At 40.5% G+C, this 27,283-nt stretch overlaps 1 protein-coding gene across 7 annotated transcripts in view; it reads left to right on the top strand.

Moving 5' to 3' along the window:
• PABIR2 (PABIR family member 2) overlaps nt 1-27,283 on the top strand; it is a 207,154-nt gene that overhangs the window by 4,953 nt on the left and 174,918 nt on the right. For 3 of the 7 annotated variants that reach the window (XM_064574592.1, XM_064574591.1, XM_064574589.1), the window contains exons 3-9: nt 3,380-3,436; nt 3,745-3,788; nt 3,873-3,927; nt 4,197-4,298; nt 4,595-4,680; nt 5,416-5,480; nt 7,893-7,989. In XM_064574592.1, the coding sequence (XP_064430662.1) occupies nt 3,380-3,436; nt 3,745-3,788; nt 3,873-3,927; nt 4,197-4,298; nt 4,595-4,680; nt 5,416-5,480; nt 7,893-7,989 (506 nt within the window). The other 4 variants (XM_045882812.3, XM_045882805.3, XM_045882798.3 and 1 more) reach the window with 4 other exon arrangements.

Below are 27,283 nucleotides of genomic sequence, written 5' to 3'. Positions count from 1 at the left end.
AGGAGCCATGTTGATTCACTGCTCTTTGTTGATCCTTATGTTGTCTTTCCCTCCATCCCCTTCTCCTCTTGATTCCTGGTTCGGGAAGCCTTCTGCAGCACCCTTTGGGTACTTCTGTAGCCACTGATTACACCTTGTCTGTTATATCACAGGGTCCTCTATAAATCTTTTTTTTAAAAGATTTTATTTATTTATTTGACAGAGCGAGAGTGCACGTGAGAGCCCAAGAGGAGGGGGAGTGGCAGGGAGAGGGAGAAGCAGACTTCTCCGCTGAGCAGGGGGCCTGATGGGGGGCTCGATCCCAAGACCCCAAGATCATGACCTGAGCCAAAGGCAGACGCTTAACCCACTGAGCCACCCAGGCGCCCCCTCTATAAATCTTGAAATACACTTCCCTGTGTCTGCTGCCAAAAGCAAGGGGAGGAACGAAATGGAAAGGAGGGGATTGGCACAAGAAGACGTGCAGAGGTCGTTTCTTCATGATTTGACAACAGATTAGGTGTAAATGCAGGGCGTAGGAGGACACCAGGGGACTGAACTTTTATTTCTTAGTGACCAGGGGAAAAATGTTGTCTATATTACAAGTAGGGAAATGTCAAGGAATTGGTCATTTGAGGGGCCAGGAGAGAAATTCTTCCTGGGCATTTTGGGCTCAAGGTGCCGCTTGCTTTGTGCTGTTCTCCAAAGCAATATTCTAGTTTGGAAAAAAAATTTTTGCGGGCTTCCTCCACCTTTCACTTTTGCCAGATGACCCTTCTCTGTTCACAGAGCTTGCAGACGGCCATCTTGTATACGTGTCGGCTTTCTTCTGAAAATGTCTTTACCTCCACATGTGGCGCTGTGTCCTAATGATTCCTAGGTTTTCTGAGTCTCCTGTCTCTTTGCTCGGTCTGTTGTCTCCCCTCTAGTCCCTTCCTCCCTGGCTTTTATTGCTCCCACCTTCTTCTGACTCACATATCTAATAATCTGGAACACAGACTTGTCTTTTTTCATTGGTCTCTCTTTCCCTGTTTTCCTTCCACCCTCTGAGCTTTCACAGAGCTTAATCCACACCATACTGCCTCTAATTCCTTGTCTCCTAGTTTCTTGCCATCTACTCAGCCTGTTTGTGATCTCACTACCTCTATCACCATACTATTAAAAAACTGTTCTCAGGGGCGCCTGGGTGGCTCAGTAGTTAAGCATCTGCCTTCGGCTCAGGTCATGATCCCAGGGTCCTGGGATCGAGCCCCGCGTCGGGCTTCCTGCTCAGTGAAGAGCCTGTTTCTCCCTCTCCCTCTGCCCACCCACTACTCGTGCTCTCTCTCTTTCTCTCTCTCACTCACTCGCTTGCTCTATCTCAAATAAATAAAATCTTTAAAAAAAACACCAAACTGTCTTGTAGGGGCGCCTGTGGCTCAGTCGGTTAAGCGTCTGACTCTTGATTTCGGCTCAGGTCATGATCTTGGGGTCCTGGGATCGAGCCCCGCTCAGGCTCTGCGCTCAGTGCAGAGCTGGCTTCTCCCTCTTCTTCTGCTCCTCCTCCTGCTCGCGTGCTCTCTCTCTCTCAAATAAATAAATAAAATCTTTAAAAAAACCTGTTCTTGCAAAAGTCACCAGTGCCCACTTGATGCCAGTGGCAGGGGCCTCTCTTCTTACCCCACTTGAGCTCTTTGCTTCACTTAACACCACTAACCAGCACCCTCCTTGACGTGCTTGGCTTTTTTTCTCAGCCTGTACATTAACGCTTGTTTCCAGTACTAGACACAGCATTGTTCTTCCCTGTGCCCCTTTTGGGTCGTCTTTCCAGTTCTGCCTACGTTGACAAGTTGTACATCATATAGATGAAGCATCTACATTTCTGACTTTCTCTGCCATCAGCTTTTTGCAATCTTTGGCTTTCCTGATGATTTCGCGGCCTCTAGGGCTTCTTTTGTTCTCTGATGGACACATCCATGCTCTCTTCCATGGTATCCTGTTAGTCTTTCCTGCCTTATTTACTTGCCTAGTAGCTTAGTGTTTTTCTTTTTTTAAAAAAAGATTTATTTATTTACTTGAGAGAGCGAGCGAGAGAGAGCGTGCACCATTGGGGGTAGGGGGCAGAGGCAGAGGGAGAGAGAGAATCACAAGCAGACTCCCGGCTGAGCACGGAGCCTGACTTGGGGCTCCATCCCAGGATCCCAAGATCATGACCTGAGCCAAAACCAAGAGTTGGCTGCTTAACCGACTGCGCCACCCAGGCACCCCGCTTAGTGTTTTTCAAATGACCTTTATTAAGAGTTGACCAGTAAACATATATTAGTTTTCTAGTAGAAAAAAAAAAAACTTTAAGAGGATTTTATTCGTAAAGTTTTTCTGTTTTCAGAGCCCAGGAGAGGAAAAAGTAAGAGGAAGGGGTGGGTACTGAAGGGATATCCTTTGAGGTAAAAATCACATTTTAGTGTATAACTTTAAAAAATTTCACCTAGATTAGCTTTTGCCTAAAAAACTTGGAGTAGTTTATTACCATTTTATACTACTCACTACATTAGGATTTTTAGACATTTTGATAGGATAGGGCCTCTTGTTACAAGATCGTTGTCTTACTTGGTTTTCCAGCACTACAGATTTATTTGCACTTAATTAGGGAATAAGTAGCAGTTGTTTACATTATGGCTGTTAGAACCCTGTAAGAGCTGTTGAGATGAATTGTACCTTTCATCTTGTGATCAGATTGTGATTGTTTTGAGGGAACATAATTTGCCCCCCCCAATCATTTTAGCTTTGTGTTGTCAAAAAATGATGATCTAAGGGAAAGCAGCAGTTATCTGAAAAACACATTGCCTTCCACACTGAATTTTCTTAACTAGTAAGTAGGGTTTGTGGTGATAGTCGTAGTGGCCAAATTTTATAATCGATTTAGATCACACAAGCAAAATCTTCTGATTGCAGTTTTAAAGTGTTTTTGATCAACCCTAATCATAGACGGAATATTATACTGGGCTTCTCAGCCTTCCTCCATTGGTGCATTGGTGTTAAAATGACTAGAATCAGTTTTTTTCTTTCCCTTCTTACCTAGTTCCTTATTTTAGATAAGTGGGGTAATGGATATTTCCAAGGCCTGGAATCCTTTTTTTTTTTTTTTTTTTTTACGTAAATGTACACAGCCCTGCATTCATTTGGGAAAAGTGTTAAAGTCAGTGCCTGTCTAGTGACAGATGGTGCTTTGAGGTTGGACACCTGGTGTACTTTCCAAAGACTGAATGTCCTGCCTCTAGTGTGTTAATGTTCAGTGATCTAAAGAGCTACATCTCTGAGAAGAATATGAAATCTTATCTGGGAGGAGGTTGGACACTGGGACTGACAGCCGACTGCTGCTTTGTGATTCAGAAAATAGTAAATGTTTACTTTTCCTTTCCAGTTGCTGTCCTCCTCGCCTAGCCGTGTTCCTAGCAGCAGACTGCATCAGATCAAAAGGGTAAATTTTATTTCCTAGCTCAGAGCTACAATTGTCTGAATTGTCCACTTTGCTTTTATTTTCATTCTGAAGATTTATCCATTAAACATGAGTCAGGCTGCCACTCTGGGTAGCCACAGACAGCTGGAAATTCTCCCGAGTGTGCAGGTAAAACACAGACGTGCCAGAGGTGACAGTCTTAGAATGTTCTGCTTGTGCTGTGATGGTGTCAAAGAAGGCAGGAAAAAAAAGTCTTTTAAAATTTTCTTCGAAGTAGAGAACCGCGTGGATGTGAATACTGTGTTTTCAGCACATGTTTATCTTTGCAGGAGGAAGGCATGGATATGATGAACAGGGAAACTGCACACGAACGGTTAGTGCTTCATAAGAACAGGGCCTAGCTGGTTGTATGTCTTGTTCCTGAGCACTGATGGCCTTTCATTTCTGTTTGTTTTAGGGAAGTGCAGACCGCAATGCAGATAAGCCAATCATGGGATGAGAGCTTGAGCCTGGTAATGTTAATCCCATGTTGACTTGTTTTTTAATTTTCTGGAAACCTTTATGTTGTTCATTGGCTTCATTAATTTTTTCATACCGTTTTGTCCACCCCTGTTTCCAAATTTGTATTCGTTTTTGATCTCTGCTTTTCCACCAGAATGTGAGATTGCAACTTTTTAGAGTCTGTACATGTCTATTCTAAAAATGTAGGCATGCTTGAGTAGTAAAGAGCTGTGATGTGCTGGATTGTGAATTATGAGGAAATAACACTTTATGTTTACAGAGTGACAGCGATTTTGAGAAGCCGGAGAAACTATATTCTCCAAAAAGGATTGACTTCACTCCAGTTTCTCCGGCACCATCACCCACCAGAGGATTTGGAAAGGTAGGCTCATTGACAAGATGCTAACTCTCTTTCACACACTGAGCTCTTTACTCTCTAAAATACACACACACACACACACACACACAGCCTCATTTGTGAAGAATCCGATGACTAGAAGGAAAATTAATGAAAGTCAGTGATAGTAACTTGAAAAAACGGTCTATCAATATATATGTATATTCTCTCGTGTGTGTGTGTGCGCTAAGCAATTCTAAGGGTGTTTTTTCTATTATCATGAGAACCTTTTGAAAGCTGGAGCACTAGAACTATGTTAATATTAAATACGTTTTTTCTAGCAATGTTTTTCACCATCCTTACAAATGTTTGTGAGCAGCAGTGGGCTGACACCAAGTCCCGTTCCTAGTCCAAGACGCTTTACCAGGTAAGTGAACCTGCCTTTCAAAACTTTGTCTCTCCTGATGAACTTTTTCCCCAAGGTTTTCTTATGGAAATTTTCAAACAGACAACAAAATTGAACACAATGAGCATCCATATAATACCTATCACCTATGTTCTACCAGTGGCATTTTACCAGATACACACACACACACACACATACACACAATATATCCTTTGTAAGGATAAGGGAAAAAATGTAAGATTGTAGAGCAGTCAAATCTAAATACCTTTTTTTTTTTTAAAGATTTTATTTATTTATTTGACAGAGAGAGACACAGCGAGAGAGGAAACATAAGCAGGGAGAGTGGGAGAGGGAGAAGCAGGCGCCCCGCAGAGCAGGGAGCCCGATGTGGGGCTCGATCCCAGGACCCTGGGATCATGACCTGAGCCGAAGGCAGACGCTTAATGACTGAGCCACCCAGGCGCCCTCTAAATACCTTTTTAATAAGGTTTATCTTAGAAAAAAAAACCAAAACTGTTGTAGATATCTTGTCTAATAGAATGATTTCTAAAAATAGCTTAAAACGCCGTGTTGTTTCAGATTGCCATAGGCCAGCTAAGATCATGTTTTGGTATTTCAGTTCCTCAGCTTACAGCAGAGGCATTTTCCATTGTTTTCTAGATGATTGTCAATTTTATTGATTTGTTTGGTGGGCTATAACGTTAATCTTGCATCTTAGAAGCACTTCACATCCTCCTGTTTGTTTATTCTCTGAAGCAGGAGGAGTCAGAGTCCAGTCAAGTGCATCAGGCCCAGTGTTCTTGGTCCTCTGAAAAGAAAAGGTAAGCATCACACTTCTGATACTAAACCTAGTTGAGCTTGAATGACAAATTAGAATTTGTCTGAAATTAGCTCAAGGCACGACTCCTTTTTTCTAAAGAAATGTGAAATATTCTTCCCAATATATGCTTTATGGATACTAAGTTTTGTAAATTAGTTATCTGATAACTATGTTTTTTGCACTTCATAACTGAATCTTATTCATATATTCATATTACCAATATATATTCCAAAAATTTTGCCTCTCAGTGATCTTAATAGAAAACAGATGCAAGTTAATACGTTGCAGAAGTATGTGCTTATGTCCTAGTAAATAGGTCTCTAAACATGCTGCATATTCAGATATAAGCCACCACCAAATTATGCCTCCCAGAGAGAGACTGCCTCATATTCGAACACATAGGGTTTTTGATATGATGGGGGTGATCTTAATTACCTTATTTTGAATCACAGGGTAGTAAACTAAAATGATCTCACTCAGTGCTAGTTTCAGATGCCTGTGAGGGCCCCTGATGGAGTCTATTTTAAAAAAACACAAAAAATTAACATAGGTTGAGTCATTCATTATTCCTGGGGCTATACCCATATGATTGCAAGTGTTGGATGTCATTTTAAACAAGAGTTTTAACCATAATTTTGAAAAAGTAGCAGCAAGTGGTTTCTTTGTGCAGATCACCTTTGGGGCCAGGAAACAGTCCCTCTCCTAATACTAGGTAAACAGGTATTTGCAGCTTTGGTGGAAGCTTTCCACCGATACAGCATCATGCACAGATTCAAAAAGTACAATATTGCAGATAACTTAAAGATGGTGTGCTCTGGAAAATAGGTTTTGATATGGTGACGATGTTTGTATTTAGTGAACAAATTTTATTTTATAACCTAGTAGTCTTTTTCCTTAATGCTGCAAGGAATTATTTACAACCCTAAGAACCTTCTCAGGAGCTGTTAGGTGAAAATAACACTTGGAAATTAAAGCCATTATTATTATTGTTATTATTAATTTTTGATATGTTGCAGGAAGTTGGTGAAATTAGTACGGTTGTTTGGTTTCAAAGCTATTCCAAAATATACCAGCAGATGGAGGAATTCTTTGCTGAAAAGGGCTAAAGTCTTTTGCTAATGAGGGGTTGTTGAAAGCCAGGCAGTAGCTTTTAAAAGCTCCATATTAAAGCATGGCAAAAGCAAATAAAAATATAACCTTTCCTGAGTTAGTAATTTTCAAAATAGCTCCAGAAGAAAGATAATATGAATTAATTGATAATATGAAGAAAAAAATGAATGTTGCATTTGTTGTTGCTTGATCTTTTTCCATCAGAAGAATCTTGTACAGCTGTAAATTCACAGTTACTAATTTCCCATTGGAGCATATAGTTAGGCCCAAGAATTAGATTTTATTTAATATTCCATTTTAAAGCTCAGATAAGGAGCCTCCAAACCAAGGTATTTGTGTGTTTTAAATCATAGCTTATTTGGAAAGGGGCTTTTTCTGTCTTAACAGAGGGTTTTTAGTCTTTGCACTCCTGGTGGCAAAATGTTGTTATTTCGATTGATGCAAAGTTTTTCTGCTACCTTACAGATGTTCTGAGACAGTTTATAAGATTGAGGTGGCCAGTACAACACCAATTTCGTGAATGGATTAATAATTGCTTTCAGTTACAGATGGGCATTCAAAGTTACTTTGTATTTTTTTAATTTATTTTTTTTGAAAGATTTTATTTATTTGAGAGAGAGAATGAGAGAGAGCACGAGAGGGGGGAAGGTCAGAGGGAGAAGCAGACTCCCTGCCGAGCAAGGAGCCCGATGTGGGACTCGATCCCGGGACTCCAGGATCATGACCTGAGCCGAAGGCAGTCGCTTAACCAACTGAGCCACCCAGGCGCCCCCAAAGTTACTTTTTAAAAAGTTCATTTTCACTAAGTAGTCTAAAGCAATCTTTGATTTATACACCATTTATTAGACTACATACTTTTTAACCCATTTGACTTCAACTCAGGAAATATTCCAATATTAAAGTAATATAAAATCAATAGTCTTCACTAATTCTCAGGATAAATCATTATTCACTGTGAACTTCAGCTGTTCGGGGATTCTTTATTTCTGGTGGGGTAAGCCTTGATTCATTTTGCCCGATGCAGTCCGTGTTCTGCTCTTCTATTAAAGAACATGACTATATCCTTAGCGTGCTAAATAAGAAGGCTTTTTTTTTTTTTTTTTTTTTTTTAGGGCTGCTTGCTTTTTGGTTGAGGTTATATGGACGTATATTTCTTCCACCTTAAAGCACGTGGAAAAACAGCTTTGAAGTAATGGCTTGACGAAGTATTCTGAGCTTTAGTTAAACAAAGATCATCCCATTTAAGCACCATGCCTGTATCTGTAAAATTGTTTTACGGTAGCATCATCTCTTTCTGTTTTAGGTGAAATGGAGACAGAAAGCCAGCCCAAGAGGCTCTTCCAAGGCACTACCAGTATGCTGTCTCCGGAGGCTGCGCAACTGTCTGATCTCAGTTCATGGTAAAAAATGAAATCAAATCCAAAGGATGTTAGGGTATGATCTGTTAAAAAAGAGCCACATCAAAAGTATATTGGGATCATTTGAAATAATATTCGGCTTTTTATTCATGCTCTGTAGAGGGGAAAGCTCCATGGAGGTACAGAAAATGTGAAAAAAAAGATAATTTGAAAGTCATTGAGTACTCCTTTAGAAGTGTGTGTATGTTTTTGGCACCTTCACCTTCCTTCCTAACTCCTGTTAGGTCAGCCTCTCTCAGTAGGTGCTAACGGTGTGGGAGAGTGGCAACAGCTGGATGGCGTGAGAAAGAGTTTCTGGGTTGCTGTGGATAATGTGCATTGATTGTAGCTGCTCTGCTTGTGTTTGACTTATCCTTTTGACTTAGCAGAGAATACCAGCATCCTCTGAAGCATGGCATTTTCTATAGCATTTTCTGTTGTTATAAAATCTTTTTAAATTTTTGGGGTATTCTGTCACAATCCTACCCAGGTTTTGTTTTTTTTCAGTATAAAAACAAGTGTTAGTATACACTTCCTGATTCCTGTGGTCTAGTCACATAATTTTCTTTAGCCTTACTCATCCAAGTTTGGGTATCTAACTTAAGGCCCTTAAGTGTTTTTGTGCAAAAGTTAACTTCATATACCTGAAGTTGAGTACTTGGATGCTGACATACATATTGGAAAGAAGGGGAAGGGATAGTGGCAGTGGCCAGGTAATACTTTGAAATCTTTCAGTACATATTTCCTTTGTTTTAAATATTTTTAAAATATTTTATTTATTTATTTGAGAGAGAGAGTGAGAGAGCATAAGCAGGGGGAGCAGCAGAGGGAGAAGCAGACTCCCTGTGGAGCAGGGAACCCGATGCGGGGCTCGATCCCAGGACCCTGGGATCTTGACCTGAGCTGAAGGCAGACGCTTAACCCACTGAGCCACCCTGGTGCCCCTCGGTACATTTAAAAAAAATATTTTATTTATTTGACAGAGAGAGACACAGCGAGAGAGGGAACACAAGTAGGGGGAGCGGGAGAGGGAGAAACAGGCTTCCCACCGAGCAGGGAGCCCGATGCGGGGCTCTATCCCAGGACCCTGGGATCATGACCCAAGCTGAAGGCAGATGCTTAACGACTGAGCCACCCAGGCGCCCCTCGGTACATATTTCTAATCAATTCACTGAGCACCCGTGTTGTTCTAGACACAACTGTGTAGTGCCTTTCAGGACTTTTTGTTTCCTGAGTTTTATAGCTGAGGATCTTTTTTAAGAGCCCAAAAGTACATTCACTTTAAAAATAAAAGGATGGTGTCCTCTAAATGGAAGAATTGTGCACACCACTTATAAGGTATAAGGATTAGTGATTCTGTCTTTCCAGATCCCATGTTAATTGTTTTGTGTAAGATAACCTGTACTTCTGGTTGACCAAGAAGTCACAGATTCTTCTAGTTTCTTAGACTCGTTGATCAGTACTGTTCTAACCTTGGAACAGATGCCTTTTAGATTGTTCTAGCTATTTTCAGCCCCACAGTCTCTCTTCTCTCTCATCTGTGTCTGTCCTTGGTAGCTCAGTGTGCTAATTTTGGTATAGAGTGCCTTTCCAGGTATGTAGATGATTGCAAAGAGAAAACTTCTAAGGCTTGTCAAGAGGACTAGCGGCTGAAACTCTATACTTAGTGGAAACTGCCTATCACTTTAATGGTAAAGTGTGTTTTAATATAGGCACATGACATTATAAATAGCTTTGCTTACCCAGTTGCTAACCAAGTAACCAAGTTAGGGAAAAGATAGGGAAGCATTTTGCCAAGCTGAAAACGTACAGGGTGAAGTGATTTTTAAAAAAAAAATACTGTCACAGAGTGACTGTCCAGGAAGCCATGAAACAGGTTCAGACAAATAAAGAAAAAAGGAAAGGGAAGGGTCTGGGATTTACCAAGGGTCCTTACCCCTTGTCCAGATGTTTATTCCTCTGAACAGCAAAGCCTAAGTTGTCAGTGATGGGGGCTATGGTGAGGGTCCTATTTCTGTTTCCACTACTCCCATTCTTTCTCCTCAGAGCTGTGACTAGCTATGAGAGCCCTGGGTACCTCGACATGGGTGACCAAGGGCACTTTTGATCCATAAAGACAAAAAGCGTTGCCTCACGCTGGAAAGATTTGCTTCATTTACGGCCAGTCAGAGCAGTAACAGGCCAATGTGTGGCTCAAGTCATAGGTTAAAAAGAAATTTATTACTCCAAATTCACAAAACTAAGTGTGAAAGATATTTAAGCAATTAAACTTTAAAAGATGTTTTTGGTAAGTTTGTAGCGTCTGGACTCCAGAGGATATTAAAGCTTAAAATTGCTCCGACTTTGGGGACACCTTGTATCCTAATATTGCTGACATTTATGTCTGCCACGAAGAGATTTTAAACAGGAGTTATTCATGATCTGTAAAAATTGGATCCTGCTTTTGCAAAACCTTTTTTTCCTATCTCTGTAATGCAGTTTCATTGATCAGACATCCGTATTCTTAGGAATGGGAACAGAGACAGACTAGCTGTGTTCTGGTTTCTGTTGCCAAGGATAGCCAATCTACTTGATAACCAAGGAAACCATTTTAATACATTTTAGGGAGCAGAAAAGGTACCGGATCATTAGTAGATGGTATCTCATCATTTCAGTTGTCATAGTTTGTTTCCCTGCCCCACCCCACAAAGGGAAGATGGGTTTTAAAACTTTAACTTAAACTTCATATATTAGGTAACAGTCTTTAAAATCTGACATCTTGGGGCGCCTGGGTGGCTCAGTCAGTTAAGCGTCTGCCTTCGGCTCAGATCGTGATCCCAGGGTCCTGGGATTGAGCCCCACGTCGGGCTCCCTGCTCAGAGGGAAGCCTGCTTCTCTCTCCCTCTGTCTGCTGCTCCCCCTGCTTGTGTGCGCGCTCTCTCTCTCTTTCTGTCAAATAAATAATATCTTAAAAAAAGAATATATTAAAAAAAAGCAAAACCTGACATCTTTGAAGTGTAAATTAAGCATGAAGTTTGAGTATAGAGTTATTTGGGGTTTGTGTCCAATGTGGCAACTGCTGCCCAAAGGAATAGTAGGCCCGCTCTTGATACCGTATTTTTTACTAGATGAAAACTCTGAAATCTTTGCCAGCCAAATCTGGGGAACGTTGTCAAGCACAAGGCAGGAATTATGTCATTCTGCATTTAGTTCTTCCGAACCTCAAGAATTTGATCATAGCTTGGAAGTACACCTTTCCATGGTGCTTTGATTCTTTTTGTGTGTTGTGGACTCTTGTTCTGCTCCTCATTCTTATGGGAACAAGATGATCTGTTTTGAGGGCTACTAGCCATGTGGTGAAGATTAAGTGATAGTCTGTTTCTCATACAGGAAAGGAAAAGTTCTCCCATGAAATTCTTGCCCAGTGCATCAGTGTTAGTGTGACTGCTAATTTAACCTTATTATAGTTTTATTTTAACATTTTTCACTGGATTTCATTTCGTGGTTTTCACATTATTTTTAATGGTTTATGTGTCATGGCAAGAAAATTTAATCAGGAATATGTGACATGTACAAAGAATAAGATTTAATCATGATTTATTTAATAATAGAACGTATACATATACCTTGAACATGTTTAAGTGAGCAGCTTAGACATCTGTGCTGGTACTTTTAAACTCCTCTCTCCAAGGTGACTATGGAAATGATTATATTTAACTGTGTGATCTTAAAGACTTAGAAGTTATGCAGAAATAGAATGTTGGATCTTTCTAAGATAAGATAGTAGAGACCAGAAAACCTACCCTATGGACCACTGTAACCCACACCAAGGGGTAGGGGATGCCACATAGTCTTAGCTTATACCAGAATCTGTGCAGGGGTTGATAGGGCTGTGTCTAATTTCTAGTGCATTTACCTGCCTGTCCTTAATCGGATAGAACCCAGTTTATTGACTGGACAAGGCACAAAGTGGCTCAACCAGATGGGTAATAGCATGAGTCACACTGGACGTCCTGATTTTATTGTTTATCATTTGAATGTTTTAATAATTCTCTTATACTTTCACCCTTATTTTTTTTTGACTGAGGGCACTACCTTAATAGTTGTAAGTGTTTTTTGATGTGTGGTTCAGATTTTGCATCAATGTGTATACTCAGTGGCCAGAATGAATTAGAATTAGTTCATTTTTGATTCGTGTACTGTGTCCAACTTGAACTGTCTAGGTCCTTTGCTTTCCTTGCATTGTCTGGCTTTCAGCCATTAGTCTGAAGCCCATTAACACCTCCAACAGAGCTTCAGCTAGGAAAGGAAAAAGATAAACTCAAATTGGACCGTACTTGGTTGCTTTTAGAAAGCCTGATAGAAGGTTTAGTAATGAACGCTGTGAAAGTCACTTTTATTCAGGGACCTCTCTGTGAATAAAAAAAAAAATCACGTAAGTCTTGCTTTACACGGATTTACCTGTAGTCTCTGCTTCCATGACCAAGTGTAGTAGTATCAGATTTATTAGAACAAAAATTAGACTTTAGTGAAAATACTTGGTGAACGGTTTACCAAGTTCTGTATCTAAATTACACTGGCGGTTATATATAAGTATGCTATTTCACTAATAATGAACACAATTTTTCATATGTTCATATTTAATAATAGAGAAGAAATTCCTGAAAAGGAATATATGAAACGAAATGTTCAGATTTGTATTCTTTTTGTCTTGGTAACTTCTTGGTAATTTCCCTGTTAGCTTATTTCTCTTAAGGTAATCAACCATGTTACATGAGAGCTTTCTCCTCATGAGCCATGTTCTGTGTTTTTGAATGAATACAGGATTCACCTAAGCAAGCAGGTCTTGTTACAAATGGAATCTTTTAACCCAGGGCTCACCGTAAGTCTGGTGGTTGGAATAAGAAAGTCTTTATTTATATTCAGATTATCTGCCGGGTGGCCAAATTTTAATCTAAGCCTGTTTCTTCCTGCCAAGTAGCACAGAGCGTGTCCTTCGGCTGCCTGGCCAATATGTGCTTTAGGAAAGTAAATTCATTTTAATATTAGTCTAGGCAAAATGCTGCAAGAGGAAAAATCACCTATGTTCCAAAGGCAAATATAAAGGTCTTTTGATTTTCCAATGCCTTAGATTATCTGTGTAACTTTCTTTCAGTAGTTTGAATAATTCATATTTTAGACCTGTTTTACCATTGGGTTGAAAAAATAGCAGTGCCAGCTAAATTTTCCGAACTTCTTACTTAAAAGTGCTGTTATTAATGATGCATTTCACAGCAGTGAGCATAGAGTGGGAGTTCCGTGGACTGTACTGTTTCCATTTTTATGTTTACTTTTCCGAAGTTTATTTGTATTCTGTCTCCACCTAAAAACAATCCACAGCAGAGAAGAGGGGGGAAAGCGTTACATGTCGTTGAGGTGGGGGGTAGGGTATAGGGCCCAGAAACTTCCAAATGTACCATGGGTTGCTTAACACCGGAAATGTATTAACTTGGAGATCCAGGAAAGTAATCATATTAAAGACTCCTAATATTTAGCCTCAGAGCATATTAGACCAGGGTGGGTTTTTGTAAAAGAGCTAGTGACCAGACTTCAGCTAGAACCCATATTTCCTGATTCATTGTTCCTTCTCCCAATTCTACGCTTGCTTCCCTTTTCAGAATTAAAGTGTGTCTGTGTAAATCCTAAAACTGCCCAACTACCTCTCCAGCTTTGTCTCTCATTGTGTTCTCACTCTCTGTACTTAACAGCCACACTAGCCTGCTTTCGGCTCCTAAAACTACCCTTGCTTCCTCCCAAACCAGACCTAGTTAATGCCTACCCATCTTTCAGATGACAGCTCAAGTATCACTTTTGAGGAACGTGTTCCTCCCTGTTCTTCCAAATTAGATCAGGTTACGCATGTTATATACTTGCAGAGCCCTTTGTATCTTGCTTTTATTGCTTTGATCACAAATTATATATGTATTAGCGTGATTACTTAAAAGCCTGTGTCCCCCACTGTACTTACTGTAAAGTTCCATGAGGGCAGGGACCGTGTCTATCTTAGATGCCATTATATTTCTAAGATCTAGCATAATACTTCCTGGACTTGGCAGGTCCTTGGTAAATATTAGAATAAGTGAAGGAGTGAATTCAGGCCAGATATAGAGCATAGCACTTACAATGTTGGACTGATGGGACTCCGAGCCAGAAAGGCAGCCTGGTGCGAAATTGTGAAGGCTCTTAATTGTGAATACTGAAGTATGAAGCCAGGTTTATGAAGCAGGCCAGATGGGTGGTCGGCAGCCACGAGAGCCTGGGCTGGATGGGTAAGGCCTCCCTGGGCTGGATTCTAGAGGCTCTGATGCCCAGACGGGGAGTTTTATTGGAAGGATGGGAGCAGAAGCTAGCTGTGAGAATCCAAGAGGCCAGTGGAGGGTGAAGGTATCGGGTCTGTGGCAATAGAACATTCCTTTTAGCAGCCTAACTGGATAGTAACTGAGGGAGGCTTGTAGAGATATCAGGGACACCTTTGGGTTCTGAAAGGAAGGGAAAAGGAAACTGTCAAATTCATCAAATGAGAAGAATAAGAAAGACAAACAGTGCAGGGAGAAATTAGAAAAAAAAAAAAGTGTTTGCATTGAAGGCATCTTGCGAAGGGGGAAGTGGTCAAATCTAGGGTAGTTGAGCGACCATGTTCTGGAGTAGAGGAACCATGAAGCAGTGAACTTACTGGAGTACTTCAGATGATGCAGGGTACCTCAGTGAGTAGCCAGTCCTCTTACTCGAAGGCTGACGGGGAGGAAAGAAGCGAAATCTCAGGATAGCAGTGTCTTGAGCTGAAGGTAAGGGAACTCCCTCACCAGAGTCATGACATGTCAAGAGGAGCGCTTACTCTATGTTGGGCGTCCTCCTTTGGACTTCTGTGACCTTGTTTGTGCAGGTATCTGAGTACAGTACAGTATGTAGTTCATTGCTCTCGCTTATGCTTGGTATGATTTACAAATGCTCTTACCGATGTGTGAGTTCTTGAAACTGTGTTGTTGCATGTTATGTTTACCTTTACCCTGATAGATGCATCTGCTTATAATTCTTTTTGCTTTGTCCTCAGTTCAGATATTTTGGATGGCAGTAGTAGCAGCAGTGCCTTATCCTCAGACTCACTGGCTAAAGGCAGCACAACCGCAGAGTCATGCTCTCCGTTCATCTTGATGGATGATCTCTCACCCAAGTGACTTACCCATTTCTGATTCAGCGTCTTAACTGCTGTTCCTTGCGTAAAATGTTCAGTGAGGAACGCAGAGAACTTTGATCCATATGAGGATTAAAGTGTGACCGACTTAAAAAAAAACCCACTTTGATGCCATTCTTTTCGGCATCTCTCTCCTCTAAAAGTTCAAGTTTACAAGGGTAGCGACCTTACTCATGTCTCTTTTTGCGGATCTCATTTTGGATCTAGTGACTAAATCTCCCAATACTCATTTTCGATTGCCTAGAGTATATACATATATATATATATATATATATATAGACCTATATATTTTGTCCTCAGTGCCTCACAGAGCACCTATTGTGGAGTCTATACATTTAAGGAAAGCACTGATGTGTAGTTCTTTTTCCCAGCAGTGACACGACAGCTAAAGTTGATCAGAAGTTCTCTTGCTTGAGAGATTTGTTTTGTTTTGTTTTTGTTTTGTTCTCTGTTGACTACATAGTTTCAGATCTCTTTATTTCACAATAATAGATGGATTGCTTTCGGTTATATTAAATTTTTATTTTTCTGCATCAGCTTAAAGTACATCATTTTGTTTCCCTTTCCTGTTTGAGCTGCTTACTTGCCATTTCTCAGAGGGGAAGAAACACGTAGTTGCTTTCATTACTATCCATATCGCTTTGCTGGTGGAGTGTATGACGTGAGGATTGATTTTAGTGCTGAGAATGTAAATGGACTTGACAGGATGCCTGGATGACTCACCACAGGTTCTTATGCCTTAGCCACCACAGTTGATATTTTTCTCCCCAAACCTGTTGCCCGAAGGAATATATAAAATATTGTTAATGTTTCTAGGTGGTGTTATCAAGGAGAAGAAATTCCTGCCTTGACCAGATGTGTGGAGCATCTACAAATGAATGAATAATGTTATTTACACCCAAAGCACTGTGTAGAAAAGCATACATGGAGCTTGACAGCTTGTTTCGGGTGGTATTATGAGGCCTGAGGTGCCTTGGGGTACAGTGTTGTGCTGTAAAGATGGATGTCATAAGGTAGGGTAGAAAAGGGGGCTTTATGTGTCTGATTGCCACATACTGTTTCGATTGCTGCTTTTTTTTCCTGATTACTTTTCTGTTACTGGAATTGTTGGTTTTGTCGCGTGGTGAGTGCGTGCTGCTGCCGACTGTGTTTGGGTTATCGTGTTGCCACCAGAGTCCGAATCCAGTTCTTGTTGATGTTGCCTCCTAGTAAGGGCAATTTAATATCTATGGGGAAGCTTTTAGGAGCTGAAAAAAGTCAATGTTACTGTGCATTCTGCTTTTAAGAAGCTGTTTGAGCTGTGAACAGTGTACATGATAGTAAGTCTGAGGTACCGTAAGTTATTTAATTTTTAAAAGAGGAAGATCCTGCTAGAGCTATTTAAAAAAAAAAAAAACAAAACCCGAGTGTAATCTATCGTTGTGTTATTTATTATTTAAAAATGTGTAAAAATGTCTGTTGTGCTAGGTTTCTTTCAATGTTCAGACATCGTGGTTGGATTGTCTGTGTTTAATATGCAAATTTGCCTGCTAGGATCATAATATTCCACTTTTGAAATGAATGTAAGAAACGGAAACTCCTGCCTCTGTGTCCTTTGAAGGCCAAGATTCTTGAATTTTAATGGAAGATGATGCGCTTTGAGGGCACTCACAGAGTAGTCCTCCTGTGTGGCTTGAAGGGAGATCTAGCCTCTTGGACTTACAAGAGAGCATCACTTAGCTTGCAGTAAGTAGTTCTGTCCGGCATCAGATGTGGTGTTGATTTTAAACTGTAATAACCGCCACGGTGGCCATTATTAATGGCTTGATTTCTCGTATTGCTTTCACCTGTGCAAAGTCCAGAAGCTTTCAAGCCTAACATCAGTGTACATATTATGAAGCGTGGTCCCTAGCGTGCCATCTTAAAGAAAAATTACTTCGATGGTATTCAGTGTGTCTATTCTGTTTCTGAAAGAACCACGTTCAGGTGTTTCTGCCCATATAATGCCAAGAGATGGTTTTCTCTTTTACAGGATATTTATCCACCTTCACCCTACTGTCTTCTTTGTCTTAAAGGGATACTTTTGGCCATGATTTTTTGGCTCTAACTTAGGACTCAAAAGAAACAACCTTCGGAATGTGATGGTATTTAAATTTCTTGAAATTCAGTGGTGGGTGAGAATTGGGACAGGAAAATGAAGTTGTTACAGTAGTGTGAGAACCAGGAGACGAGATGAGTCACTTCATCGTTTAAACTGAGGTTCGTTTTTATTGTTCAAATTGACTAGGAAGTTAAGTTTATGCAGGGATTGTTTTGGAATAAGTAAAAGATAGAGACGCTAACCTTCAGATGAGCTTTGTTGACAGTACCCCTTTATTTTTATATAAAGTCTAATATTTGAAAAGTCATTATTATAAAGTAAAATTTTCTCTTCCTATTCTAATATATCATATTTCAGGCTTCTATTTGAAAGCAAATACAAGAGATGATATGATAAGAAAATCCTATAGATGCTCTTTTTGCTTGACTAACTTATATAATCATACTCTGTTTCATGATAACTGCTTTTGGAATAAATAATAGGAAGTTTTGTGAAATGCTGACCTTGTGTATATCTTAGAATGCAAATTTAATAAAGTGTGTACACATGCATAAAATTCTGTAAAAGTTTTTCAAGTCTCTCTCTTTTATCCGTATTAATAATTATTTTCTGCCTCCGTGTCCCAGTATCGCATGCTCTGTGTCTAATTGCAGTCAAGTTTGGAGTAAAATGATACCAGGAGCACAGAAGAATAGCTGCATTGAAGTTTGGGCTGTTTCCCAAAACAAAAAGAAACCTCTTTCCACATAATCGGTCAAACTTTCATGAGCATTTTGTAGAACTGGACAATTTAGACAGTTTTTGCTAAGGCCACACATATTTCTTATTTACAATTTTTTTTTCATTTTTTTACATGTTCCAAAAATATTTAGTCTTCTGAATAAGATGGGGGGTTAACAGGTAAAAAATAAAAGCCTTTTCTGCATGACTCAGGTTCTAAACACTCAATTTTCTTTTCAGTGTCTTAAAAACATGAACTGGGATATTTCACACAGAAAAGTGGCAAGAATAGCACAAGGAATTCCTGTGCATCCTTCATCCAGGTTCCCTGTTTGTTAACATTTCACCACATTTGCTTTATCATTCTCTCTCTCCCCCCTTCCATATGTGTAAGTACTTAAGTATTCACATATTTCTTCTGAACCAGCGGAGAAGTTACCGAAACGATACCCTATTACCCTTACCTGCTTCAGTACATTTCCTAAAGACTAATTAGGACATTCTACACAACCATATTACAACTATCAAAATCAGGAAATTACCTTTGATACAAAACTACCATCTAATCTAGAGACTCCATTCAAATGTTGCCTGTGGTCCCAATAATGCTCTTTTAGCAAAAAGGAAAAAAAAAAAAAAATCTTGGGACCCAGGAATCAATCCAAGATAATGTGTTACACTTCGTTGTTATGGGTCTTTGATCTCCCACAATCTGGAAGTCCCCCAGCCTTTCCTTTTGTGATTTTCATATCTTTTGAAAAGTTCTGGCCCATTTTGAAAATGTCCCTCAATTTAGGTTTGACTGATGTTTCCTGGTTATTAAATTCAGGTTATGCATTCTGGGCAGAAATACGACAGAATTGATGCTGCATTCTGTGTTATTACTGTGGGAGGCACATGATGTCACTGTCCTAATACTGGTGATGGTAACCTTGATCCTTCAGTTAAGGTGGTGTCTGCCAGATTCCTGTCTAGTTAATGTTTTCCCTTTGAAATTAATAAAATACTTTGGAGATACTTTGACAGTATATAAATACCCTGTTTCCTCAAACTTTGACTCACTAGTTTTAGTATCCATTGCTCTTTCGTGCCTGATGGTAGTAGGATGGCCACCTAATGATGACCCTCATTCTATCATTCTTTCTACATTTATTAGTTGGCATTCTACTGTAAAAAAATTCCCTTCACCATTTATTTGCCTCAGTGTGGACTCGTGGACTCCTTATTTCAGTCAGTGGGTTTTAAATAATTTTCATTATTGGGGCACCTGGGTGGCACAGTTGGTTAAACGTCTGACTCTTGATTTTGGCTCAGGTCACGAACTCAGGGTCTTGAGCTCAAGCCCTGTGTGGCGCTCTGCACTCAGCGCAGAGTCTGCTTGAGATTCTCCCTTTCCTCCTGCCCCCACTCATGCACGCACATTCTCTCTCTAAATAAAATGTTAAAAAAAAAAATCATTTTCATGATTTTGATATTCACATCTCAGATTCGACAGCTCCTCCAAGCTGGCTCCTGTGTCCTTTTGACAAATCTCACGTGTTTTTTTTTTTTGTTTTGTTTTGTTTTGTTTAGTAGTGTTTCACTACCTGGCTTAAGATGTCCCAGATTCATACTTTCCTTGCCCCAGCCTTGGGATCGGACATTTCTCTAAGGAGCCCCAATTCCTTTTAATGGAAAGTGGTATTTCAAAGCCAAGGTGTAGGCACTAAGTATAATCATTGCTACCAGGGCATCATGGTTTAAAGGCTTTCTCAGCATAGAGAAAATCTATGTAAATGTGTGTATACACACACACACACATACACATACATATCTGTTCATCTATTAAAAATGAGTTTAAACTGGTACCTCCAAGTCCAGTTCAATACCACAGGGTTCCTTCCAGTGTCCACCCTATCCATATTTGTAACTCCGTTCTCTGATAGGGGCCACCCTGGTTCCCGTTATCCTCAATGTGACTGCTCATTTCCCCTGTACGTAAACAAATTCTGACCCTGCACCCATGGCTGCCTCTGCAGAAGGGAGAGGGAAGAAGGGCTACATACTCAGGTTTTCTATCTCCCTGGTTCACACCCATCCCAGGTACCGCTCCCAAGCTCCTCTTCCCCTGTGTTGAATAGAATGGTTCACAGCTCAGGGATTTCTTATATTCATCAATTTGACAAATACTGAGCCCTGTGCTGGGAGCTAAATGCAGATTACGTTCGTGCCTTCAAGTAGACCAGCCTAGTGCAATAAAAACTAGACCAAGCATTAGAAGGTGTGCGAAGCACTGAGTGTGCAGGGGAACACGGAGGGAGAGCACCTAACACAGCCTGGGCTGTGCTTCTGGAATGCTCGCTCAAAGAGGTAACCCGGAAGCTGAATCTTGAAGACCAAAGCCGGGGTGCCAGTGGAGTCGGGTGGAGGGAAATAGGACACAGTTGCTATCATCACACAGACGTAATTTGCTAATAGGAGAAAATGAGGCCGGAGAGAGAAACGGGGGCCACCTGTGGTCTTTTGGGACTCGAGAGTCAGATTATGGAGATGGAAGCCATGCGTGGAGATGGAAGTCGCGAGATTAATGGAGCCGAGGGTTGAGGACGAAATCCTGACAAACACAAGCATCTAAGAGACAGGCTGAAGGAGAGATGGGGTGGCAAGAGAGGTGGGAGAAAAACCTGGAGACACAAGCCGACACTCTCAGTGGAGCTAAGGAAAGAGTCGTCTCCATGGTCACTTAAGATGAGGACCGAAAACTCCCTCTCGGGCCTGATAATCAGGTCCCCTAGAGACTTTCGTTAGAGTACTTTTGGTGAGGTGGAAAGGACAAAAGTCGGCTTTCTGTGGCTTGAATAAAGGATGGGGGGGTGGCTGAGGAAATGGAGACAAGCAGCACAGTCTGTGCTTAAACCTTCTAACGTCCTCCTTCCCTCCTCTTCCAGCCCTTGCTCGATTGCAACCCCAAATCGCTCCCCGTTTTCTCCTCTGTAGCCTGGGCGGCTAGCGCTGTATCCAAAACATAACAGTCACTCAATAAAATTTTGCTGAACAATAACCCCACACTCTAACCAAAAGGGGGAGCTAAAAGAAAACTCACTCTCATCTGTAGAAGGAGCTGGAAGAAACCCCTGAGGAAGTGTTAACCACACACTCTGACCTCTAGGAGGAGCTTCAGGCTTCTTCCAGACATTGCTGAGGAAAACTTGCTTGAGGAGTCTGCGTCAAGGAGTACCACCTTTAGGTAATATTTATTAGTATATATACCTAGTATGTTCCTTCTGTTTGTGGCATGTGGTACCCATTTCCCATTTATGATGGTGATGTGAAGTTTTCTGGTGGCATAGATTTAGCAAACAATATTTTTAAATACGTGTATTTAAGCAATGAACGTAACAAAAAGCGAGTTGAAATGAGTGATGCCTAGATATGGCCCAAATCTTCAAAGTAAAATCTGAATCAGAAGTTAGATCCAGGGAAAGCATTGGGTCGCAGTGGTGTGTGGAGCTGATGGTTTGAAGAGGTTAAAAGCTGTTGAATCTGTGTAGAGTGCTCTTCTTGGGTGCCTCTTGGATCCTCTCTTTCTGGGATTCTGATTCTGCTCTTCTCCTGTGAAGTGTGGTAAGAGAAGTCTGGTACCTCTTCTTTAGCTTCTGAGGAGAAGACACCCCTCTCTCACCTTGAAGGCCAGGGGGGAATTTGGTTGGGGCTCAGGGAAAGAGCCTACAGAGGACTTGAGGCCTGGTTTGTTAGGTCCTGGTGTGCTTGGAACGGAGGTGTCATCTGGGGACTTTCAGTGCTAAAACAAGGAAAGTCCTGGACAAACTAGGACTGTTCAGTTACCCTAAAAGGTTTCTTGCCTTCCCTAGGTGTGGTTTTCCTTCAGTTTCTTTCCTTACCTCTCTTCTGACTGAAGGAGTGTTTAGGGCTCCAAAGCTAAGGTCAGAAGGTCAGCTTCAAAGAAGTTTCTAGTCTAGGTCACTGAAGCCTGTCTACTTTGGGCAAAAGGATTTATTTATTAAAGATTTTATTTATTTATTTGTCAGGGGGGTGGAGAGAGAGAGAGCACAAGCAAGGGGAGCGGCAGGCAGAGGGAAAAGCAGGCTCCTTGCCAAGCGAGGAGCTTGACGCAGGACTCGATCCCAGGACCCTGGGATCATGACCTGAACCGAGGGCAGACGCTTAACTGCCTGAGCCACCCGGGCATCCCAGGCAAAAGGACTTTTTAGTCTATAAAATTTTTAGTCTATATTTTTAGTTATCTAGTGACTACACTGAGGTCTGAGGTGAAAGCCTGGGCTGGTAAAGTGTTTCTTTGAATCTGTTCTTCAGGCATTTATTTCCCTCCAAGACCTATGGCTAGGGGTGGCAGGAAGGGGGACGCTGGCCGTTGCAGGTGGTGGGTCAAGAATTCTAGGATTTATAATCCTGATGGTGTATAGTTTGTCCTCAAGGACAAAACTAACATCTCTTAGCCGTACTTAAAATTATTTTCTTTTTTGTGTGTATTTTTCTTCATTATTTTTTATTCATTTTAAAATCATCAGTTATGAAGAAAAAAAGCTCACTATAAAAATTTCAAACCTTCTCGAATCAAATAAACTCCTGCCCCCACAGCCTTCTCATCTATAATGTAATAGTTTGATTTGTATAACTAATTAGCCTTTTTATAATATGCAAACATTTATAATAGATACACATGCATATTTTAGAGATTTTTATTGAATTATAGCATACATACAAAAGAGTGTACTGCTTGATGAATTAGCACAAACTAGATGTTCTGTGGAATGTTCTGGAATGTTTTGTGTGAACTGGGTGATGGTTACATGTGTTTATTCAGTGTGTGATAATTCATAGTGTGAATGGCTAGAAGTGGGCATTAGGGGGCGCTTCAGGAGTTCTGGAATTTTCTGTGACCGGGGTGATGGTTAAATGGGTTTGTTCAGTTTGTGATAATTCATCGAGTGTTAAATGGCTGGAGTTGGCATTAGGGGGCGCTTCAAAAGTTCTGGAATGTTCTGTGCTGACCTTGGTGATGGTTACATGGGTTTATTCAGTTTGTGATAATTCATAGGGGGTGAATAGCTGAAGTAGGCATTAGGGAGTACTTTAGGAGTTTTGGAATGTTCTGTGTTGACCTGGGTGATGGTTTATGGGTTCATTTTTAGCAACCGTATATTATTCCCTTGTACAAACATTCCATAATTTATTTAATCCTTCCTTGATGGTCATTTAGGCTCTTTATAATTTATTAGTATACATAAGTAATAACATACATTTATTTTTGCTTCTGTAAGTATTTCTGCAGGAGAGATTTTTAAGAGTGATAAATCGTTGGGTCAAAGGGCATGTGCATTTTATTCATAATTTTCCTTTTGAAAAGGTAATACAAATTCAGTGTAAAAAATTCAAGTAGTAAAAAGGGCTTATAGAAAAAAGTCAGTCTTCCTTTTCTTCTTTTTTTTTTTTTAAAGATTTTATTTATTCATTTGAGACACAGATACAGAGAGAGAGAGATAGAGAGCATGAGCAGTGGGAGAGGCAGAGGGAGAGGGAGAAGCAGACACCCCGCTGAGCCAGGAGCCCGATGTGGGGCTCGATCCCAGGACCCTGGGATCATGACCTGAGCCGAAGGCAGACACTTAACCATCTGAGCCACCCAGGCACCCCAGTCTTCCTTTTACTCTTGACCCCCAGTTCCATAAGGTCCTTCCTCAGAAGCATTCTGTGTTACCAGCTTCTGGTGTTTTTTTTTTTTTTTTTTTTCCAGAGACAGTCTGTGCGTTGCATATGCATTTACATATTTTATAGGTACTGCTTAAAACCATACCTCCACCCCGCCTCCAGACTGTACCAATTTATAATCTCTCCTGTAGGGTATGAGAGTTCCCGTTACGCACTAGAGATGATTTAAGGGTTCTAGAAAGATCTGAGTAAAAGTAACAGATTTTATTCACTTATTTATTCATTTATTGGAAATACATTCACATGTTTCAAAATTCCATAGGTACAAAAGAGCAGACAGTGAAATGTCTCCCTCCCATCTTCATCCCCCAGCCACCCTAGTTAATCTTCCCCCAAACAGTTGTATTTTCAGTTTCTTGTGTTTCCTTACAGAGAGTTTGCATATGCATCAGTATTTTCTTTTTTCTTTTTTTTTCTTTTCCCCAAAGTTTTACACAGACAGTATCATTGTTTGTATGAGCTATGACTATGTATTCTCCCCCTGCTCCCCACCACCCCCAAACCGTAGTGCCTTATAACAATAGTTGTTTGTTTTTTTCTCATGAGTTTATGGGCAAGCTGGAAGGTCCTACTGTTCAGGACCAGGCTCAGCTGTTCTCAGTTGTTCAGTTGGTCTAGAATGGTCTCACAGAGACACAGAGGTGTTTGCCTATATAATCACAGTTTTGTTAGGACACCCAAGAAATTTAACATCGATAAGATAATTTTATTTAATTCACAGTCCATATTCAAATTTCTCAAATTGTCCCAATAATCTCCTTTAGAGCCTTTCTTTTTTTTTTTTTTTTTTAAGATTTTGTTTATTTATTTGAGAGAGAAAGCAAGAGAGTGAGAGAGCACAAGCAGGGGGAGCTGCAGAGGGAGAGGGAGAAGCCGACTCCCCTGCTGAGCAGGGAGCCCGATGACGTGGGGCTTGATCCCAGGACTCTGGGATCATGACCTGAGCCAAAGGCACATGCTTAACTGACTGAGCCACCCAGGCGCCGCCCCAGAGCTTTTCTTTTTTAATCGAAGATCCAAAATTCAGGATCAGAGGTCATGCAAATTCATCTAGTTGTCATGTCTCTTTAGTTTTTTTTTTTTTAAGATTTTTAATTTTTTTAAAGTAATCTCTAGCCCAACGTAGGGCTCAAGCTCACAACTCCGAGATCAAGAGTCACACGCTCTACTGCCTGAGCCAGCCAGGCGCCCCTTTAATTTTCTTTAATACAGAACAGTCCTCCACCTTTTTCATCTTTCATGAAATATTTATTTTGAAGAGCCTGGGCCAGTTATTTTGCATAATGTCTTGTAATTTGGATTTTTCAGATTGTTTCCTCATGATTAGATTCAGTGAAACGTTAAACATTTTTGGCAAGAATACCATGTAGGTGATTCCCATTGTTCCACATCAGGAGGTAGGTGACGTCGGTTTTCCCATTGGCGATGCCAAGTTTGATCACTTGGTGAAAGTAGTGTTCTCCAGATTCTTCCACTGGAAGGGTACTCTTTCCTCTTTGTAATTAACGGATTGACATTAAAAAGTAGGTGTGACCGTGTACATGTCCTATTCCCCAAACATTTTCACCAGATAGTTTTAGCATTCACTAGTGATGCCTATCTGAATCAGTTGTTTTTAAAGACTTATTTATTTATTTTTAAAGATTTTATTTATTTATTTGAGAGAGAGAGAGAAAGAACACGCAGGATCAGGGAAGGAGGGGCAGAGGGAGAGAGAGAAGCAAGCTTCCCGCTGAGCAGGGAGCCTGATGTAGGACTTGATCCCTGGGATCATGACTGGAGTGGAAGGCAGACGCTTAATCGACTGAGCCACCCAGGTGCCCCGATTTATTTATTTATTTTAGAGAGAGAGCACGAGCAGGGGGAGGGGCAGAGAGGGAGAGAAGCAGACTCCCCGCTGAGCCTGGAGCTGACCGTGGGACTTGATGTCGCGACCCTGAGATCATGACTTGAGCCGAAATCAAGACTCGGATGCTTAACCGACTGAGCCACCCAGGCACTCCCTGAATCACTTTTTTTTTTTTTTTTTAAAAAGACCTTCTGTCTATTTTATTTTTTATTTTATTTTATTTTATTTATTTATTTATTTTTAAAGATTTTATTTATTTATTTGAGAGAGAGAAACAGCATGAGAGGGGGGAGGGTCAGAGGGAGAAGCAGACTCCCCGTCGAGCAGGGAGCCCGATGCGGGACTCGATCCCGGGACTCCAGGATCATGACCTGAGCCGAAGGCAGTCGCTTAACCAACTGAGCCACCCAGGCGCCCTTTATTTTATTTTTTTAAAGATTTTTTATTTATTTATTCATGAGAGACAGAGAGAGAGAGGCAGAGGGAGAAGCAGGCTCCCAAGGAGCAGGGAGCCCGATGCGGGACTTGATCCCAGGACCCTGGGATCATGACCTGAGCCAAAGGCAGACGCTTAACCGACTGAGCCACCCAGGCACTCCCTGAATCACTTTTTAATGGTGGCTGCAAAATGATGGTTTCCTAGTTTTGTCATTTATTAACTAGCATTCTGTTAAAGAAAGCTGCCCCCCTTCTTTTTGCATATCACTTCAAATTATTTTGTTAAATTATTATTCAATGTGCTATAACCTGCTACCATTATTGTACTAGTGCATGAACAGACATATCACTGGAATAAAGCAAAAATTCCAGAGGTAGACCCAGGTATATATGAAAATTTAATATATAATAAATATTTAAATATATTATATAGTAATATATAATAAATATAACATATATGTTTTTATATTATTATATATAAATAAATATGTAAATATATTTTTAATATATAATAATACCCAAATCACTGGGGCAAAGACGGACTTTTTAATAAATGCTATTGGGATAACTGGATAACCGCAAAAAATAAATAATTTGGTTGCACACCTTACACTATACACTGGAGTAAACTCCAGATGGATCTAAATGTAAAAAATAAAACCATATGAGTACTAGAAGAAAACCTGGGTATGGGGAAAGCTTTTCTACATATGACTCCAAATCCGGATGTAATAAAAAAGTTGGAAAATGACAACTGCATAAAAATGAAAGTAAAAACCTTTTGCATGGCAAAAAACACATAAGCAAAGTCAAAAGCAAGATGACAGAACTTGGAGAAAAATACTTCTACTATATCCTACATAAAAGGTTAATATCCCCAATACATAAAAAGCTCTCGAATTTCACAGGGGGATACAAGGCTAAAAATACCAAAAGGAAAATGGGTAGAAACATGAATACACAGATCACAGAATAAACAAATGACCCTTAGATATATGAAAAGATATTCCACTTCATACATAGTGAAGGGAGATGCAAATGTGATTTTGAGAATATGCAGTCAACTTGACCGTGTGGGGTCCTTGGGGAGAGGGCTGAATAGTTGAATGAATGAACTACTTGGGTCCTGCCACTTCATAGTCGGGTGGATGACTGGGTGAATCAAGTGGAGGCAACATCCATGGTTTCTTTCCTTCCCTTTCCCCATTCTGTTTCAGTTTCTACCTGGTTTTTATTGCAAAATCTCTCTCCTAATTTTTCTCCCAGACTT

This window comes from Mirounga angustirostris, unplaced genomic scaffold (genome assembly GCF_029215605.1).
Source record: "Mirounga angustirostris isolate CCGP_5_RB_7025 unplaced genomic scaffold, mMirAng1.0.hap1 SCAF_11, whole genome shotgun sequence".
Classification (NCBI taxonomy): Eukaryota; Metazoa; Chordata; class Mammalia; order Carnivora; family Phocidae; genus Mirounga; species Mirounga angustirostris.
This window is presented reverse-complemented; position numbering and strand designations above follow the sequence as displayed.